The sequence below is a fragment of the Macrobrachium nipponense genome, chromosome 10 (genome assembly GCF_015104395.2).
Source record: "Macrobrachium nipponense isolate FS-2020 chromosome 10, ASM1510439v2, whole genome shotgun sequence".
Taxonomy (NCBI): Eukaryota; Metazoa; Arthropoda; class Malacostraca; order Decapoda; family Palaemonidae; genus Macrobrachium; species Macrobrachium nipponense.
Window position 1 is genome coordinate 72857746 of NC_087204.1, and position 21900 is coordinate 72879645.

At 38.2% G+C, this 21900-nt stretch overlaps 1 protein-coding gene across 7 annotated transcripts in view; it reads left to right on the forward strand.

Annotated features, from left to right (window-relative positions):
* LOC135223690 (uncharacterized) overlaps positions 1-13344 on the forward strand; it is a 171259-nt gene extending 157915 nt beyond the window's left edge. For all 7 annotated transcript variants that reach the window (XM_064262390.1, XM_064262396.1, XM_064262394.1 and 4 more), the window contains one exon: positions 12759-13344. In XM_064262390.1, coding sequence (XP_064118460.1) covers positions 12759-12932 — 174 coding nt within the window. In that variant the 3' untranslated portion in view covers positions 12933-13344. The remainder of the gene's footprint in view (positions 1-12758) is intronic.
* Positions 13345-21900: the final 8556 nt, after the last annotated feature.

Sequence of the window (21900 nt, forward strand, 5' to 3'; positions counted from 1 at the left end):
TGCTGCATCATATCTTAGTCTAGTTGCACTACAGGTTTTATTTTAAATTTAACATTGAGATTTTTTGTACAATTTGATGTATTTTTATTCTAAACCTTGGATATTTTTTATTTGATGTGAATGAGAATATATTTTAATATTCCTAGATATCAGCTAATTAGGATTCTGTTCATTGACACTGCTTTGATAAACTCCTTTTTACTTCAGGATTTTATGTATGCAACTTACCAAGAAGTAACTAGCTATAGTTTCTAAACCGTCAGCAGCTAGAATTTTTGGAATTCATGGTAATGCTAGTATGTTTTGGTCAGGTGATACCCCCCGTCCATTATCGGGGGAGTGAGGAACCAACACCGCACGAAAATCAGTTGTTTCTGCCTGCTGGTACTGTTAACACAGTGGAATTTTTGGAATTCTTTACCGTCATTCATTGTTGGAGTTATTTGGTGAAGTACTCTTAAATATTTGTAGCTTTTTTTCGGTGATATTAGCTAGTTAGGAAATCAGATAAATAGTTAGAATTTGCATGGAATTAAAGAGAGTAGAGTTATTCTACAAATATGTCAGACACTAGCTCATCTGGTATTAGGTATTGCAGTAAAGGCTGCAATACTAGGATTGCTAAAGCTTGAAATGATCCACATTCAATTTGCACAGGTTGCAGGGGCCAGACTTGTACGCCAGAACAAATGTTGCATGTTCTTTTTCTTATTTTCGCTTCTCTTTATTATTAGTCAGTCTTTTCTTTGGTAGTCTTGGTTTGTATTTGCTTTCTAGTCTATTGTTATATGGGGTAATCTTCATCTATATTGCTTTGTTGTTGAGTTTTTCTTTTCTTAGGAACTTATTGTTATATTGTAGATTGCTTACACTGTGGACATCTGGCAGATTCTGGAATCAGATTAATTCAATTCCTTTCATTTATCCAGTCTCTCAGGAGGGTTTGGCATGGATACTATAATTGGACTATGGGCAAATTAAACACCACTTTGTTTATCTTACTTATTATTATAACACACAATTCACTTTCTCTTCACACAACACAAAGTTACACAGGGTACAGAGGTTCCTAACTGATCTTCTATTGAGATTTCAATTGAAGTCTCAACCTGTCCTTCCAATTTGGGTTCCTCCCTAATTTCTACTGTGATACACCCTACTTTCTCTTGAGTGGCTTTTCTAACTGCTGGTGCCACCTGTAATGAAAGTAAACACTTGGTGACAGATTCCAAGCTGTATTCAACACATTACCAAACTACCACATCTGTAACAGAAAAACAGACAATAACTAACAACATTCATGCACACATGAACACAAGCACATAACGTATGACAATCATGCTACAAAACATTAACATTAGAAAACATAACAATAAACAAAACATAAAGAAATAGTTTGATAGCTAGGACCTACCACAAATAATAATAAGAAATAGTTTGATAGCTAGGACCTACCACAAATAATAATACTACATTCTCCCCTCCTAGAAAAATTCACTGTTATACTAAACAAATGTATTGGTTTAATCCCATCCGTAGTGATCAGGAGGCCTTGACACGCGAGTGGATCTTTTTAGCTCAGTGGGCTCACTGGGCACATGAGAATCACGGTTATCATGAGTTTGTGAACTGTCATGAGTTTGTGCATCCTGCACTTCAGGTGTAACATGAGTTTGTGCATCCTGCACTCCAGGTGTATTTGGGGACTCCATCTCTTAACGATTCAACCTGGTGTACAGGAATCATTGCACCCTCAGGACTTGGAGCTAAGTCACGAGTAGACACAGTTGATTCTCTTCCGTCTGGATATTTGACATTTGCATACATTGGGTTTGCATTCATGAGTTGAACCTGATCAGTTAACGGTTCATGTTTGCTAGACCTAACATGTCGTCGCAATAGTACGGGTCCAGGAGTCAAAAGCCATGATGGTAATGTATTTCCAAGACTAGAGTGACGCTGAAACCTAAAGAAAACGTTCATGAGGGGTTTCATTGGTTGCTGTACATAAGAGCGACCTAACTGAATGCAAAACCTCAGGAAGTACTATCTCCCAGTGTTGATTCTTTCACGTCCCAGCGAATTTTTCAAGTATTAAAAGAATAGATTTCCAAATAATACCATTGTATCTCTCAACCTGGCCGTTCCCCATCGGATGATAAGGTGTTGTTTTGCTTGTTGCAACCCCTTTCTGAGAAAGGTACATTTTCAGTTCCTGGGACATGAAAGAAGGACCTTGATCTGAATGAATAAAACTAGGCATTCCACAAAGGCTAAAGATAGATTCAAGACATTTGATCACTGTTTTAGAATACATGTTTGGACAGGGAAACACAAAGGGGAAACGTGAATACTCTTCAATAACCGTAAGAATGTACTTGTTGTTCGTGGTAGAGGGCAGAGGCCCCTTGAAATCAATACTAAGACGTTCCGTTGGCTGGGTGGCCTTTATGAGGACTCCTTTTCCTGGACGATGGAATTGTGGTTTTTGTTATGCACAGATTTGACAAGAAGCACACACACTTTTCACGTCATCTGTTGAAAAGGGGAGGTTTTTGGATCGCACAAAGTGCAAAAGACGAGTGACCCCAGGATGGCAGATGTTCTCGTGGATGTCAGTGAGATTCGACATTAAAGAAATAGAACAATAATAGGCACGAGTCAGGGTGTCCGGTGCAATATTCTGTTACCCAGGACGATACTGTATGGTATAGCTGTACGATACCAGCTCCAACCTTCACTCTTGTATCTTGTTATTCTTTATTTTAGTTCTCTTCCTGCTGTCTATCATGAACATCACGGATCGCTGATCAGTAATCAGAGTAAAATGTCGTCTCGCTAAGAAATGGCTCCCACTTGCGAACAGCTTCAATAATAGCGGTAGCCTCCTTTTCCACTGCTGGATAATGCAACTCACTACCCTGGAGCGTTCTTGACATGAAAGCTACCGGCCAGTCACCCTGGTTTAAGACTGCTGAAACAGTACCTTCTGAAGCATCACACTCACAATAAAGGGAAGGCTCTCATCCACAGACAGTAGTGAAACATCCATAAGTTGTTTTTTTTAAGGAGTTAAAAGCAGCTAGTGCTGGCTCACTCAGTGGAAAAGTTTTTGTGTTCACTAAGGGATGAATCATATCAGAAAAACGAGGGATCCATTTGGCATAATATGCAAACAACCCTTGAGCTCTTCGCAGAGACCCCATATTTGTGGGAGGCGGTAATTCTTGAAGGGGACGTTTAAGGGGACGTAATCTGTCAGGGTCAGGCTTTATCACATTATTACTGACACAATACCCTAGAACATTGATTGTAGGAACAGACACAACCGATTTCACTTCATTGAGGGTAAGCTTCCGTTTCCGAACCACCTCCAAGAACTTTTGAACATATTCATCATGTTCAGCCTGAGTTAATCCACCTACAGTAATATTATCTAGATATGGAAAAGTATCTTTGAGGTTCTCATCTTCAACTAGTTTGTCCATAGTTCTTTGGAATACAGCTACACCATTCGTGACACCAAATGGAATCCTACAAAACTGAAACAATTTCCCTGCACCTTGAAAAGCAGTGTACTTCCTTTCACTCTCTTTAATGCTGATTTGGTGATATGCACTCTTTAAGTCAAATGTGGAGAACACCTTATATTTTGCAAGGTCATGCACCATATCCTCTATCCTTGAGAGGGGGTATGCATTTAGTTCTGTGTATTGGTTAATGGTCTGGGATTAAATCAATGCAAAGTCTCTTTTTGTGGCCGCCAAGTGGATCTTTGACCACTACATCCTGTGCTCTCCAAGGGGATATACTTAGCTCAATGATACCTTCAGATAGTAAATGTGATATCTGGTCTTTTACAAACAGCTGGTCATCCTGGCTATAGCGTCTAGATTTAACTGCAATGGGTTTACACTGTTGAGGCAAGTTTGGAAACAATGACGGTTCATCGATATCAGCTGTTGCTAATACACAGACAGGTTTGACTCCAGTTATCTTTGAACTTGGTTTATTCCCTCCATATTGAAAAGTTACGCTCTAGTGTTGCTTTTGAAAGTCATAACCTAAGATAACATCACAACATAAATCCTTCAGGACCCCGAGCTGGATACGAGGATATCTCTGATCAAGATGCACTAAGTCTGCTGTAACAAACCCAGGTGAACTAGCATTTAAAGATTTTGATGCCATTGAGACTGCTGTACCTACAGGAACTATTGTCAAATTTAGTTTCTGTGCTACTTCCTCACGTATAAAACTATCTGAGCTACAAGAATCAATTAGTGCCTTCAATGAATGGCCATTTACAGTGATGTTTGTAGCTGCATGTGAAAGATTCTTTGGATAAGTGGCAGCTATTGTAAGCAAAGTGGGGTTATACAATGCAGCAGTAGTACTACCTGAAGTCTTTGATTTACAGAATTTTGCAAAATGACCTGTTTTACCACATTTGTTACATTTAACAGTACGTGCAGGACAACTCACTCTACCTGTACTGTGGAGTGCATTACCACAAAAATAGCATTGCCTCTTAGATAAGTAAGCAGCAGCAACAGCTGAATCTCCAGGTGAACTTCTTTCTGCTTCTTCTTTTGTTGGCTGCTGCTGCTGGTCACCTCTGGGCTGTGCCTGCCACTCTGGAACTAAAGTAGCAGTATGAGGAATGGGTGGAGATGTATACGCGTCGGCACTACGCTGGGCAAGATCCAACGTACGAGCTTGACTGTGTGCAGCCTCCAGGTTCAGTGACTTATTTTCTAGTAGGCGCTGACAAATAAATGCTGAGGCAATACCATTGATAAATGCATCACGTACTAGCTCCTGCCGATATTGCTTATCTGTGACTGCCTGGAAGTTACAATCCTTGCTTAGCTTATGTAGTTCCCTCAGAAATTCGTCAAGGGATTCTCCTGACTGCTGTCGTCGTGTCGCCAAAACATGCCTAGCAAAAACTTCATTCGGCAACTTGACATAAGCACTCTCCAGTTTGGCGATTGCACTCTCAAAAGTACTACAGTCCTCAATGAGTTCATACACACTCGGGGGGACACAATTCACTAATGCCCTAAGCTTGTCTGGTGCAGCTTCTCCACTTTCTTCTATGAAGTTGGTGAATGTTTTATGCCAGTGCTTCCACTCTTTGGCTGCAGTGGGTGAGCTGGGATCTGTGTCCAGTCTGGACAGCTTCAGCCGTCTTACTGGTTGTTCTAGTCTATCGTAACCACCCACTGGAGGTGTCAAAGTTCAGATTTTCCACTGTAATCATCACTATTTTGTTTTGGCGAAGGTGTTGGGTTATTTGGTCTCACTTTTCAAATAGCTACAACTGCAATCTGTTTCTACCACTCTTTCTACCTTCCCTTTGCCTTCATCTACCATAACTCTACTAGTAGATTTCCCTAGCTAATTTTCCCTACATAATTATTTATAGACTTCTGCACTTCTTAACACAAACATTTGGAGAATGTATTAATTGGGATAAGAGAACTTGGAAGATCTTAACTAGCTGTAAGAACAAGGTAGATAGAGATAAAGAGAAAAGTGGCTTCTAGAGCTAAAGCTAAAAGTTTAGTTAGTCAGGAATTGTCTTATGATAACTTGTCTCTCTGAACCTTCCCTATCACCTGTCAATCCAGTCCTAATCTTGGCTCACTCACAGCTGCCCCCGATGCTGTGGCCAAGTTAAGAGTCGAGTAGATCAAAAATTTTTTATCATGCTTCAAGCAATGGAGAAATTAGGGGCTTCCATGAAAACCCTAATGGACAAGGTAAGTGGTGAAGTGAGTGCAGGTGCTAGTGTTGTGAAGAAGTTGGCCGTTCGCCCCACTGATTCTCCTAGGCAAAGGTCCCTGTCAAACTCCCCAGAACCTTGGAGGAGGCATACTGGCAGCCCAAGGGAGGTCAGTGGGGTCTGCCCAAGAGCAGTCGCCCCCTCAGGTGATTCTGTTGACAAATCCCAGATCGCAACAGAGCACCATTAGAAAGGCATCTCTAAAGGAGTGCTGCTTTTGTCTAGTACCAGTTCCAGTGCTAACAGGATCTGGCAGAAGAGGAACATCATAGTGAGAGGATTTCATCCTCTAAGTCTAAGTCGTTGTCTAGAAGGTCTTCCTCTGGCAGACTTTTGGAGGTCAAGAGTACGGGGAAGAGTAAGCTACCAGAGATTTCATCAGCACCTGTTCGTACTTCTAATGCTGAAGGACAGGAAATGCTCCCACCAATCTTACCTGTAATTCATGAGACTCCTGGGATACGGGTTCCAGGTTCAGAGTATGAGCGCCCATCGGCACAGAGGATGCCTACAGCACTGGAACCGAAAGTAATTCAAGCAAAGTTGGGGGCAGGCAAGAGCCCACCGACTCCTGAGCACCCGTTGGTGCCACAGTTTGCCCGCACACCAGAGTGGCCATTGATGCCCGAAACTTCCTCATCAGCACTAGAGCAACCTTTGGCTCCCAAGCGTCCATTGGCACCGAGCGTCCATTAGTGTCTGAACGTCCACTAGCGCCCAAACATCCACTAGCGCCTGAGCGTCCACTAGTGCCCAAGTGTCCGTTGGCACCAGAACATCCATTGGTTCCCAAGTATCCATCAGCGCCCGTACGTCCATTGGCGCCTGAGCATCCACAGGTGTACATGCAACCAGGTGCACAATTGGACCATTATGAAGCTCTCGGACAATCTTTGTCATCAGTTTCAGCTTCGGTCTTACCGACAGGTTCTCATGCAATGGCTGCCCCCGATTGTTCCTTTTCAGCCATCCAGAACAAGTTGGATAGCATTTTGGGCCTTATTCAGTCTGCGGTGCCCAGATTCAACCTCTAGAGAACTTTTCATCCATTTCTTAAGCCGAAGAAGAGAGAGGAGAAGAGGTGGGTAAAGAGTCATCTCTCACTGCATACAAAACCTTACTGTTTTACTTTGTTGCAAATTTTTCAGACTCGTTCTCGCCAGTGACTCCCACGCCGCCAGTGTCTTCCTACATGAGAGACAACCAGGAAGACTCAACAAAATTACCCAAACTCGTGCTGTCCTTTTTTGCTCGAAAGGCGTTAAAGGAATATAACCTTTGGCCTGAGGATAAGAGGGATCAAGGCAAAGTGAACATAAGTATCCCTCCTCGTCTTTCAACAAGAAGACATCTATGTTACGAAACCGGAGAAGCTCTCTCTTTGGGTGTTTCTGCCTCCGCCCAGGGAGACTTCTCTGATCTTACTGACTTGGTGAAAGGGTCAGCTTTCAACTCGGCAAAGATCATGTTTACAGCGTCAGAATTGGATCACGTAATGAGAAATGTCTTTAGGGTATTTGAAGTGATAAGTTTCCTGGATTGGACAGTGGGAGTCTTCGAATGTAAACTCAAGAATTATTTCATGTTAGACGAGGAAGCCTTTGCAGACATTTCGGGAGTTATCTCCTTTTTTAGATAAGAGTATTAGAGACGCATCCTCAAAACTAGCCTCTCTCTTCACGTTAGGCATCCTAACATGAACTTTGGTGTTCTTTTACATCTAAAGGAGTTTCTTGTACTCAAAAGTCTGCCATACTGTATTCGACTTCGGATAAGAAGTACCTGTTTCCAGAGGAGACAGTAGTGCTAGTTGCCTCGGAATTGCAAAAGAAGGCAACACAGGATCTTCTCTCACAATCTGCTAAACATACTAGAGAAAATATTCCCAGGACAGCCCTTTCGGGGCAGGGGATTCGGTAGATATTTCCTTAGATCAAGGGGTAGAGTACGTTTCATCCTTAGATCTATTAAAAATCCACAACCAACCCCTCGACCAAGAGTAGTGTATCAGTCCTTCGTGCACCAGTAGGAGTGAGAATCCTTCAATTTTGGGAAGAATGGGAAGCAAGAGGGGCAGAATCTTGGATCATAAAGGTTTTAAGAGAAGGGTATGATATTCCTTTCAAGAGAAAGCCACTGCTATCAGACTCTCCGATAGGTTTGAGAGCTTACTCAGAAAGTTAAAAGAAATTAATCGCCCTTTCGGAAGAGGTTTCGTCTCTCTTACAAAAGAAAGCAAGTGTTACTAGAAGAGCCACTAACCTCAGGTTTTTACAATTGTCTTTTCGCAGTCTCCGAGTCATCGGGGGGGATGGAGACCCATGTTGGATGTAAGTACTCGGAACCAATATGTGCAGAAGTCAAAGTTCAAGATGGAGACAAATCAGTTGGTCCTTTCATCAATCCATCAGGGGGATTGGATGATCTCCATCGATATGGAGGACACATATTTTCACATTCCAATACACCAAAACTCAAAGTGGTTTCTGCGATTTGTCTTCAAGAACAAAATATACCAGTTCAGAGCACTGTGTTTGGGGCTGTCGACTGCCCCACAAGTGTTCACAGACGACCTTCAGAAAACTCTTGACTTTTAACTCAGGAATTAGGACTATTAATAAACAGGCAACATTCGCAGTTACTCCCCTGTCAGGAACTAGTCTATAAGAATCGATTCATGCCAAAGAAGGTAGAGAAATTTCTAGTCCTTCAGGAATGCTCTGCGAAGGAATGAATGAGTCTTTTGGGCACGCTATCCTCAATAGAACAGTTTGTGACACTAGGGAGACTTCATATGAGGAATCTACAGTTCCTCCTCAGGGTAAATTGGAACAGAAAGAAGTTTCCGGACTTTTTATGTTCCCCCATCACACAAGAAATAGAGAAGGACCTGCAATGGTTGAAGTTAAGAGACAGGCTTGTAGAAAGGAGATCTCTCCTCCCTCTGAGCCCCAACCTAGTGATCTTTTCAGACGCATCAGATCAAGGTTGGGGAGCGATTCTGGGGGAAAAGGAAGTATCAGGCATTTGGAATGCACAACAAAAATAGTGGCATATAAATCGGAAGGAATTGACCGCCTTCCACTGGGGATTGTTGAAGTTTGTGGACGAAGTTCATAACGTAGTAGTGGCGATACATTCATAGTATGACAGCACTCTCGTACATAAGTAAACAAGGATGGACACACTCATTTTCTCTTTGCGAGACGGCAAGAACCTTGCTGTTATGGGTGAATTGGAATCAGACCACATTAATAACAAGGTTCATTCAGAGGAAACTCAATGTGCTTGCGGGCAAACTAAGCCTCAGGAAGCAGGTCCTTCACACAGAATGGATGATGAACCCGGTGGTGTGCCTTGAATTGTGGGAACTCTGGGGAAAACTGATGCTAGATCTGTTTGCCACAGCAAGAAAGCATCATCTCCCCCTTTACTGTTTACCAGCCCCAGACCCAAAAGCATGGGTGACGAATGCGATGCTTACGGACTGGTCGAACAAGGACTTGTATGCTTTTCCTCCATTCAAGATGGTGAGAGAAGTCGTCAACAAGTTTGGAACACACCACAACATTTTGATGACTCTCATTGCTCCATTCTGGCCAGTGCAGGAATGGTTCCCAGATCTTTTACACCTACTGGCGGATTGGCCAAGGTTACTTCCTCAAAACAGATCTACTCAGACAGCCCCACTTCAGAAGGTTCCATCAAGGACTGTCCACTCTGTCCCTAACCATTTACAGGCTGTCTGACAACTCTCATGAGCGAAGGGGTTTTCAAAACAAGTGGTGAGAGCTATCACTCAGTGCAGAAGGGAATCTTCAAGTAAAGTCTACCGGGCAAAGTGGACTGTGTTTAGAGCCTGGTGTAAAGAACAATATTTTGTCTTCTAAGATAACTATAACAGAAATAGCAGATTTTCTATTGTATCTGAGAACAGATAGGAATCTGTCTATTGCGACTATCAAAGGATCAGTTTTCAATCACAGAGGATTGGAGGTATCGACGAATAGAAATCTTTCAGATCTCATTAAATCCTTTGATAAAGAAAAGCCCAAAGGTTTGAAGATATTATCTCACAACCTAGATGTAGTACTTAAATGGCTGTTGGAACCTCCGTGTGAGCCGTTGCAAAGGGCATCATTGAGAGATTTGATGAGAAAGACCCTATTTCTAGTAGCCCTGCTTACAGTTAATTAAAAGGGTGAGTGAAGTAAATGCCATGGACAAGAGAATAGGATTTGCACAGTGTAATGCAGTATGCGCATTAACCTTGGGGTTTTTAGCGAAAAATTAGATTCTGTCCAAACCGTGGCCTCGTTCTTTCAGTATTAAAAACCTCACGGACATAGTAGGACCAGAAGAAGAAGAGAGGTTACTCTTCCCGGTCAGAGCTCTGAAATGTTATTTACAAAGGACAGACAAATTAGGGGCCCGTCCGATCATTTATGGTGTTCAGTAAGGAATCCTTCACGCCCAATATCTAAACATTCCCTGGCATATTTTTTACATAGTCATTGTAGATGCTCATTCACAAGTGAAAGAAACTCATCTTAATAAACTTAAAGTGAAAGCTCACAAGGTGAGAGTGGTGGCAACATCCCTGTCATTTAAACACAACCTCTCTTTGGACTCGATTATAAAGCAACGTATTGGAAATGTAAATCAATGTTCGATGCATTACCTGAGGGAAATTGAGACAGTCCATGAAAATTGCAGTACCCTGGGTCCATATTTTGCGGCTGGCACAGCATTGGGTAAGGGTGTGTAGGAAGTTATGACTTCCTAGCCTATTTCTTCGCCTTGAATAAGGTTGTTGAGTTTTGAGGGGAGCTGGAAGGTACTATTGATGTACTAGGAGTATCCTTCAGTCAAGTGATCAGTTTCTTAACAGGTAAGGAATCAACAAGCATTCGTATGGATGCTAGTAGTAAGTACATATTTTATATTTATTAATTTTTAAAAGATATATTTGCATATCCATGGATCCCACCACCTACAATGTGGGATTCAGCTAGGTAACTACTTTGTAAGTTGCATACATAAAAATGAATTTTTGTAATAAAATAAGATTTATGAATACTTACCGAGTAGTTACATGATGAAACCCCGACCTCCTCCCCTCACATGGATATTAGGGCATAAACAACTGATTTTTGTGCAGTGTTGGTTCCTCACTCCCTCGATAGTAGGCACGGGGTATCACCTGACCAAAACAAACCAGCGCTACCGCGAATCTCAAAAATTCTAGCTGCCGACAGTTTAGAAACTATAGCTATGTAACTACTTGGTAATTACTATACATAAAATCGTATTTTATTATAAAAATGTAATTTTTTGGAGTATTTATAGTTCCTTTTTGTACCTAGTATAACTTGTAAAATGAATTAGGTTGGTGATTGGTTTTTCATGCATGGTTGAACTGAAGAAAATTGCAAAATATTTTATAGTTTGTTTCAACACAGACCTATTACTGTAGGTATGATATTGCTGCTTTTTATTACCAAATGAATTGTCATACATGTTATAGTTGTCATATTTTGAAGAAAAAAGATGGACAGCAAACTAACTATAGCTAGTTAGCAGCTGTAAGCTAGTTAGGTTATTTCAGGTTTATATTGGTTGATTTTTATTGTATTAGGTTATTTCAGGTTTATATTGGTTGATTTTTATTGTATTTCAGGTTTTCATTTATCATTCAGATTAATTTTAGGTTAACTTCAAGTAATAAGTGCATGTACTCTCCCTTATCTCCTTTTTTTGTTTTTTTTTGCATTCATTATTAACAAGGCTGATGGTACCTTGTTAAACATAAGTAAACTGGTCCAGTTTACATTATATGTAAGCTGCATGAAATATTTACTGTTCAATCACTTTCATCTGATCAGCAAAGATAAACAGCATTGGATCTTGTAGTCATTGCTTGGATAGGTGACCACATTGAAACAGAAGATACTTGCAATGTGTCCTGATACAAGCTTGTCCTCAGCTTTGGAGTCTTCAGTTGAGGTTTCCAGGCTTCAGCAGTACCTTTTTATTAACTTATGTTCCGCATTGATTAAGGAACTTCTCCCTTCAGATAGTATAGTACTACCATTGCACTACTGACTACCGAGTGTATGTCATGGGTTACCTTGTGGCTCTTCTGATGATACCAGTGCCACTGTAGCATGCTCAATATCGTTAATTTATACTGCCCACTTTGAGAAGGAAGATTATAGGAACCAGCTGAGGATGTGCTGTAGTTTATGGTTCTCAGACACTTTTGTTATTTGATAGGCAGACACTCAATTGCTGCCTCTCTTTCTAACCAGCCTTAGAAAGGGAACTCCCTACTTTTCATGAATGTAGGTGCTCACATTCACCAAAGGGATCTGTACTTATGAAGGTACAGGCTGAAGCTCATGGCTCATGATATGAAAAAAATATTAATTTATAAATGTATTTTCATAAACTCTTTATTTATTGAAGTACCTACTCATGTTACCCCTGATCCCTTGTAGCTTTGATCAGACTAGTACACAAGCAGTGAGTGGGTAATCCACTGGGGACCTGGGGATTTATATGCCATGCTGCTGACTGCTGTTGATCTTTTTTCTTTCACACGATTGATGTGTTGTTGATTTCACGTGAGATAGGAACTGAGGTATACTATAAGTGATGGGATTGTATGAAAAAGTTGGATGTTAAACTGTTACTAAGAATTTAAATGGAAACAAAAGGCTGAATTTCCTATATAATATAAAGAATTTCAAACAATAATGCTATTGATTTCATATAATAAAATGTGGAAGCTTTTCTATAGACTACGATTATGTCTAGAAACAGAGCTGTTTTGATTAGTTTTTATTCCAATTTACCAATATTAGTTATTTTGATTTTCCTCTGAGTAGACTAACATGAGTTTTAGATTTTAAGTTAATCTTTATAATGAGTAATGCTTGCTGACAAGTGCAATTTTTTTTTGCAGGTGAGTGAGGATGAATCCAGAGAGATAGGTGAAGAGGTAGCCATTAAGGTGTTGCCTTGGACAGCAACTGCTGTTCGTTTTGTTACACATCATGATGTATTTCATGAGGGGATTGAAGCTACTATAGCTAAATTGAAATATGTGATCAGGGAAATTGATAGTAAGGTTAGGTAATATAATATTCAAATTCTTGTTATTTTGGTTTTCTTTTAGATTTATCAACTAATAACAATTGCTAATGTAGATGTTTTCCACATAAAGTTTTATTACTGAAATGGGACTTTTGGAATATGCTTTCCACAGAAGTTCAAAGAATTCTTCTTGAATTTGGTAGTCCTTTGGAAAGTAAGACATCTCAGGTTCTATCCTGTTACTTAATAGTTATTGAGTTTAGTGTTTTATTTTGTTTGTTATATTTTTAATTTGTTGAATGTAGATTGTATAGAAAAGTTTATTGTATTTAGATTACGTATGAGTATTTGTATAATCTGAAATGTTTTAGTTATATAGTCGTGTACAGTAGTTCCTATGGCTGAATTTCATTGCAGTATTTTAGTGTTAAGTTTATAATAAAAAGTGCAACAATTTTGATTGTATGGAATATTAACATCTTTATTTTGTACTAATAATTTATGAAAAAAATATCTTATAGAGGAAGAGAAAAGTTTTTTATTGCATGCCAAAGTAATGGATAGTACCTAAGATATAAAAAAAGCTTTTAGGAAACATATTGTGCATTTAACTTTAACTTCCATTGTACTAAAGCTTACCTATTAGGTAAGCATAAGGTAGTTACATAGTAGATTTTCATAAATAGTGGAAAATTTAAAAGGTACTACTGAATAGTTGTCAGAAGGAAAGTTGACTGAATTTGACATGATAAGAAATATGTCAAAAATCACAAAATAAAAAAGGAATAAAAAGGAAAATCAGCTTTTTGAGTGATAGTTTTGGATTTTGGTTCTGTAGTTGGGTTTACGTAACTGCTTAATTGTACAAGAGTCACAGCTGATAAAGTATAGGTAGAATATACTTCCTTTAGTTCTATTATGTTTGAAATACTAGTCCTTAATTTTCAATGAGGAAAGGAATTAGAATTGAGAGAATGAAATTAAGGTCTTTGTTAGAGTAGGTCAGTAATAAGTAGTGGAATGTAGGTTATCTGACAAAATATGGGTGTCATGAATTTCCTGTAGATACCATACAGTAAACAAAATTGCTCATTTCATAATATAATTAGAGCCTTGAAAAAAATTTTCTCCACCCTGATCATCAGTATTCTTAATCTACTGTTTCTTCACTATATTCTTTTGACTAGTATGTTGTGTATGTATTTTTGTATTGTTTATGTGTGATAGTTTATTCATGCTCTAGTCTATAATTTTTTTTATTCCTGTACCATGTATATGGCTCATATGCTTGCATACTTAACATGCATGATCCAGTGTGTGTTATTGATCAGTTTTAGGCAATATTGGTGTTTGCTTATATATATTAATATTTCTGGTTTTGCCCCAAGTATTTTCCCTATTACCAATGCCCTGTATTTACTGTCTTGTCTCGAACATTTGCCAAACATTTGGCAGGTGTCTGATGAATTTGACTTTACCAATTCTGGCTCTCATTGTCAAGCAGGGTATATTGATATGATTAGTGATTTACACCAAGTAGAGATCACTATGGTCGCCTTTAGTAGTGGCATATGTTCTCAGGGAAATTTTCTAGTGTTTCCAAAGTAAAACCTTGCTTTCCCAAATTTCCTTATGGGATGTAATTTGCGTTAAACATAGCATAGCACATTTCAATCAGCCTTCTCTTTGGTCTGAAGTTTATTTGATTAATTTCTTTGCCCAACATGTATCATTATCATTTCAGTTAGACCGGCATGTTAATTTTTTGCCTTGTTTTACCCCCATTATATCTCAGAATGTAATTAACCGTTGATTATAATTGTTCCTGTGTAGTTCTTTTTTTTAGAATCTCCATTTTCCTCCTGCCTACCATTGTTCCAGTCTTAATCATGGTTATTTTCATCAAGCCCATAACATTGTAACTTTTTCTACTGAGGATTCTTCATGCCCCTTGCCAGGTGCATGGTCACAGAATTTAGTGGGCTCTTTGCTTGATGCCATATTTTTTACAAGTTCTTCATACCCTTTCAAAGGACTTAACTCAGTGGTCAAAGTATAAACTATAATAATTATTAATTAGGTAATCATGATTGCCGTCATGTAGAAGTAAATGATGCTAGTGTTCTCACCTGAAGGTCACAATCATCAAGAAATCTTCACATATATAAGTTTTCTTTAAAATGAATCCCCTGTAGGGGGTAAGTGCCATCAGTGCACCTCTTGTTGTGCACTGTAGGTATTACTGAAGGTCCCTAGTAGGGTGCAATCAGCCTCTAGCTGCAACTCCCTTCATTTCATTTACAGTACCTCCTTTCATATTCTCTTTCTTCCATCTTATTTTCCACCTTCTAACAATTTAATTCATAGTGCAACTGCAAGGTTTTAGGTAGTCCTGTTGTACCTTTCAAATCCGTCACTGTTAATTTCCATTTAAGTGCTGAATGACTTCATAGGTCCCAGTGCTTGGCCTTTGGCCTAAACTTCTATAGTATTCAATTCAGTTCAGTTCTATATTCAGTTTAAAATATATCAGTTTTATCCCTTCTGTGAAGTTGTTATGCATTAGACTGGTGTTGCCAATGGCCATACCACGTTAAAAGCACCGTTTTTTATCCGATTAGACGTGTTTTTATGGTTGATTTGCATGTTTATACTGTGTAACGTATCTTTTCTCATTATATGAACGGCCTCTTGTCATTTTTATCATGTCTTTGAACTACTTATGCTTTGCATACCATTTTTCTTCTCCCAGTGACTCCAAGGTTTTGCCTGTACTGATTATTTTGAAGGAGTGGCTAAAGAAAATATGAGAAAGCTTATGGCAAAAGTTAATGCAGACATAGACTTTCAAGTTCTAATGGCTCATGGATACATGCTCTGACATTGGTGTAGCACACATTATGTTTAGTAGTTTTGTTTACTTTGCATGAAAACTTTTGATTCGAGAGTATATTTATACCCAAAATGTAAATGGCTTATTGGTTCTTTTCCTTATTTACAAGTTCTGATGGACTAAGCCTTTCCCTTTTTATAGCCTTGAGATTGGCAGAAGGAAATTTAACCCTTAAACGCCGACTGGACGTATTTTACGTAGACATTTTTTGTCTCTCGGGTGCCGACTGGACGTATTTTACGTCGACATACAAAAGTTTTTTTTAAAAATTCGCGGAAAAATACTTTTAGGCCTACCAGCCGAAAACTCTTGAATCATGCGCCTTGGGGGATGCTGGGAGTTCACGGATCAAGGTGTTGTTTTGTTTACAATCGTTACGCAGGCGCGCAAGCGCGAATTTCTTTCTTGCCGCACTAAAAAGTATCTGTGACACATCTCGGAAATTATTTTGTCACTTTGACATAATTTTTGTACCATTGTAAATTAGCCGTTACATGAAGTATTATATATGAAAATGTGCGCATTTTTATGTAGAATACAACAATAAAATACTCATGATTGTAGCTTTTATCAGTTTTGAGATATTTTCATATAAATAACGATAAGTGCCAAAATTTCAACCTTCGGTCAACTTTGACTCTACCGAAATGGTCAAAAAACGCAATTGTAAGCTAAAACTCTTATATTTTAGTAATATTCAATCATTTACCTTAATTTTGAAACTAATTGGAAGTGTCTAGCACAATATTTCGATTTATGGTGAATTCATGAAAAAACTTTTTCCTTACGTCCGCGCAGTAACTCTTCCGAAAAAAATCATACATGCGATTGTGGTAATGTTTGCACCATTTTAAATTAGCCGTTACATAAAGTTTTATATATGAAAATGTGCGCAATTTCATGTATAATACAACTAAAAATAGTTGAAGGTTGTAGCTACATTTTTGAAATATTTGCATATAAATCACGATAAATAGAAAAAAAAACCACGTTCGGTCAAATTTGACTCGACCGAAATGGTCGAAAAACGCAATTGTAAGATAAACTCTTACAGTCTAGTAATATTCAATCATTATCTTCAATCGTGAACAAATTTGAAGTCTCTAGCACAATATTTAAATTTATGGTGAATTTTTAAAAAAAACTTTCCTTCCCTCCGCGCACGGATTCTCCGCCACAAATCTCCGAAATGCGTAAGTCCCATTCTCGGAATATTTGCTCCGTTTCATATTAGGCATTTCATAGAGTTTTATATATGAAAATGTGCGCAATTTCATGTAGAATAAAACGAAAAATATTTGAAGGTTGTAGCTTTTCTTATTTCCGAAATAATTGCATATAAATAAATATATATAAAAAAAATTCGACATTCGGTCAACTTTAACTCGTCAGATATGGTCAAAAACTGCATTTGTAAGCTAATATTCTTACAGTATAGTAATATTCAATCATTTGTCTTCATTTTGAAAGAAATTGGAAGTCTCTAGGACAATATTTATATTTATGGTGAATTTTTGAAAAAAATATTTGTTTACGTCCGCGCGTTACGAATTCATGCATTATTTTGTGATAATATTTTCTCTGTGTTGCTTTTATCGTTTTACAATGTGTTATATACCAAAATGATTGCAATTTAGTGTACATTACAACGAAAAAAAAGTAACTTGTTATCTTTAACCGTTTTGCGCACAGCACGATTTAAATACAATTATATATAAAATTTCGTTTTTGCGCTATCATATATCGCATTATTTATATATGATAATGATAATTTTTTTCATTTCTAATGATTGCATACTAAACTTCAGGCAATGACAAAAAAAGGAGCCAAAAATTAACTCTTAATCTTAAAAACTAAGCGCGCTGTGATTTTTTGAAAAAAATATTTTTTCCGCTTCCGCGCTCACTCTGAAACGTCTCCGGCACACGGGAGACATTTTTTTTTTTTACCGCTTCGGCGTTTAAGGGTTAACTAATTTTTTTTAGGTTTCATGATCCAACAAGCTGTAAAACCTGTATTTTTTTATACATTTAGGACATTGGCACTCATACGGATGAAGAGTATGAGAAAGTGTGACTGCCAAAGACAGACATATTGCTGGAATTTGTCAGAAAAATCATGTCACAAATGAAGAAATAGCAGAGGCTGGAAAATAGGTAGAGATAGATGGGGTAGTGTGTGCATAGTGAGGAGGAGCATTTATAATAGTTAGTGGAATGATAGGAACTGCTTAAGATAGAAGAGAATGGCAAGAGTTGGACTAGCAACTCTGTGAAGGGAAAACCTGACATAACATAAACAATAAATATGATGATAATGCACAAATAATACTTTATCAAACGCATAAATTTTAAATGTAATACAGCAGGTGACTATTCATCCTACATTATGGTCATGAAAATATGTTGCTGTAATCTGAAGGTTTTCTCAGGTGACCTTGTAGAAGAGGATGTTATATTTTTATGGGAAGGATAAAAAACAGGAGTGGCTGTCAAAATCAAGCTTGATACTGCCAGAAAATGTCTTGATGGATTTTTTCTTATAAGTGATGGCAGGCCCACTTACAAGTATATTGAGTGGAATCTATGTACTGTAGTTATGTTTGATATGTGTGATGTTCATTGGATCATGAAGTGGGCAGGTTCAACGTACTGCAGGTAAGTAGGCTTATGACGCATTAAATCCCGTAAAGTGTTCTTCTTAGGGTTCTCTTCCAATATTCTTGAGTAACAGTATGAATGTGGCAGTAACACACTCAATCCATTAAATCTCACCTTATATTATTAAGGCTTCTAAAATGTATTTTTATTTTCATTCTGTTGTACTTTGCTTAAGTATGTGGTAACTGTTATTCATGCCCTGTATAATTCAGTGTTTCATAGTGACATTCTTGCTCCCTGTTCTTGTTTAAGGATGAAATATATTTTCATAATCATCCTCTCCGTTTGTTTTTTAGATTTGAGATGATTTCCTTGAGTTGTAAGAGAGGATTATATTGTAATCATAGCCAATGGGATGGAGAGCTAGCCAATTCAGATGCTTTGCCTAGGCCTGATGGATTAATATCAAGCTGTGAAAACAAACAAAAGGAAGGTTGATGGGAAGAGGTTTGGAACTAGTAGCAATGAAAGAATTGGTAGATGTTACAGGGTCTTGTGGTGAGGGAAACTCTCCAACTCTTAACTTTGATCAAAATATGAGCAGTTTTTTTGCGGGGATAGTCATTCAAAATGTTCCAACCCTCATTCAGGAAGTATAACAAGAAAGACAGTTTTTGTATTCTTATCAACAAAGTATCCCTTAACTTCAAATACATTTGGTTCTCCAATGTTTATGCATTGCTGTCCAGTTGCTGAAGTAGCATGCATTGTGGGTCTCCAAATACAGTTGCACATTTTGGATGATTTTATTATAGCCCAAAAAAGGGATTTTGACGTAGGAAAAATCTATTTCTGGGCGAGGAAGCCGTGTCGCCCCGTGAAATTGGTTCCTTTAGCACTATTTCTAGGTAAAATATTGCTATAATACCAGAGAACTGCTAAATTGGACATGCCAGAATATTCTGGCTCGCTCTCCTTTATTAAAAGGTGTCGGTATAGTTCTGGGGCGAGTGGAAACCACTACCTCACAGGTGGGGTTTGATTACAGTAAAATGGTAGATAAAAAGTGCCAGGGCTTGGAGTGTTAGGAATGAGGCAATAATTCATACCCACAGTTGGTTGCTTTAGCCATGTGCATTATGTGGGAAGATGTCTGTTGTTTGAATTTTTGGAGATGAAGAACCGTGATGTATATGCTTGTCTTGAACCTTTTATTCAGGCTCAAAGTGGTGAACCCATGGCTCATCATGAGTTACTAGTCTCATGTAGAAATTGTGAGAATTAGCCAGGAGAGGAAAAAATTGCCAGAAAGTTTCCTTTCTTGTGAGTTCCAGATCTGTTCGGTGGTCAATTTTTGTGGTAGCCATCTTGCAGACAGCTTGTACTTCCTTTAAATGTCAGTCAGAATCTTGTGCAGAGATCTGGGCCCCATTAGGGAATAGTGCTGTCAGTGCACCTCATGTGGTGGACTGTAAGGCATTGCTAAAGGTTGTTGTCAGCATTCATTCATCCCCTGGTCACACCAATTTTTTAACCTTTTACTTAACATCCATTCCTAAGTCCTTTCTTCCATTGGACTGTTTAATGTCTTAAGTTCCCCAGTGCTTGGCTGTGTAGCTGAATTGTCATAAATAATAGATTTATCTAGCACTGATGCCCATGTACTTAGTTATCTTTTGAACAGTCAAATGTTTGATGCCCAAAATATATAAGGAATGACATCCATTTGCTTGTACATGGTAGATATTTTTGGATGACCTTACCCAGGGTCATTTGTGCTTCCCTGGTCCACTTGAATTCAACAGCCTTTATTGGTGGTTATGAGTTCTTGGACTTCTGTGTTCTTCATACTCTCATTTGTCAAAAGATTATCATAGCATGGCTGATTTTATGTTCATTTTGGGACTTTGTATTTAATGGCACTTACAGGGCATCACCTGCAATATAAGTGTTAGTTGTATGTGGTCACACCCAAAAATTGTAGTTACACTTGTTTCATGGCAAAGCTCAGAACTTTATGAATAACCCTCATGAGAAAGAGATTGTGAGACACTGGCATTCACAGGGCTTCACCTGCAATATCAATGTTAGTAGTTTGCAGTCACACCCAAAATTGTAGGTATTACTCTTCTTTCTTGGCAAAGCTCAGAACTATTTGGAATAACCGTAATGGGAAAGAGATTGTGAGACTTCCTTTCTCGAGGAAATACAACTAAGAATTGGGCCACTGGGTTGACCATGGGACTTTAACTCCTCATATTGAGAAAAACCGCAATGGAAGAAAGACTTCTAATATGATAGAAATTTTTTGCAATTTTGGATAAAACCATTTTAAAGCTCTAAAAGAAAGAGAGTCCAGTAACAGAAAAATAAGATGATTTTTTTAGATGAGGTTTAGCAGTTTGAATAATATAACCCTCCAAGAAATTTTTGAAATCTATTTACCCAATAATCAACCAAAGTTTCAGGTTAAAATATTTTCCATCAGAGTTAACATTCCCAGACATGCCTAGCAGTGCTTTGTTCATAGACTGTTATTCTTAGTCACATCTATCTTCATCCATTTATATGAAGAGATGATTCTCATGTCTTTTTCTTTGGCCCTCTCCTTACTGGTACACCCATGTCTCACTTTGTTGTCTAGTCAGTTTACATCCTTAGCAGTTACTTTCACTGCCATCATTCTGATTTACGTTAAGCCCCTGTAAATCCTGAGTCATTCACTTCTGCTTTTATCAACTTTATTCAATACTACTTCAGAATACTTACTCTTTTAATACAGGAGTCGACTCTCTTATACATCATAATATTATTTTAAGCTTTTCCTCAACTATATCCATTTATTCATTGACATCTTTGCATTACAGTGCACAGAACAAGTAACATCACAAAACTTCATCCTTATATTCACTAAATGTTCCATCAGCTCCCAATTTGACTTCTTAGTTGACTTTAGCACTTTACATTCCCCAGCTGTCATAGTGACTGGTGGCGGCTCAGCAGTAGGCACTGTGGAACTACAGCACCCCTTATAAATTTTATATATATGCACAAAATTATGAATATATACGTGAATATGTGAAATTAAGTATAGATTATCAATAACACTGGCCTGCATTTTTCAAAACTTTTTTTTTTTTTTTTTTTTTTTTTTTTTTTTTTTCTACTAAGGTCAAGGGTTTTCCAACTGATTCAGGACCCCTTTTGCATGCTGAATTAAAGAATACAGTCAATTTTCCTGGGTCAGGTCTGGTTTCTAAGTCTTTTTATATTCCAGCATATTTTTCCAAAATACTATCGCAATTATCTAAGCGTTTATGGGCTTTGTTTTTGCAAAACTGTGTCGTGGGTTACCTTTAATAATTAATTTTATTTTTATTTTTAGGTCTAGATATGTATAAAAATGGATCAGAAGTGTAAAACCCATTCTAATAGGTTCTGTTACATCTGTGGACGTGTGGTTCTTCTAGACCATCAAGCAAAAAACACGGATTTTGTGAAGAAGGCATATCAAGCT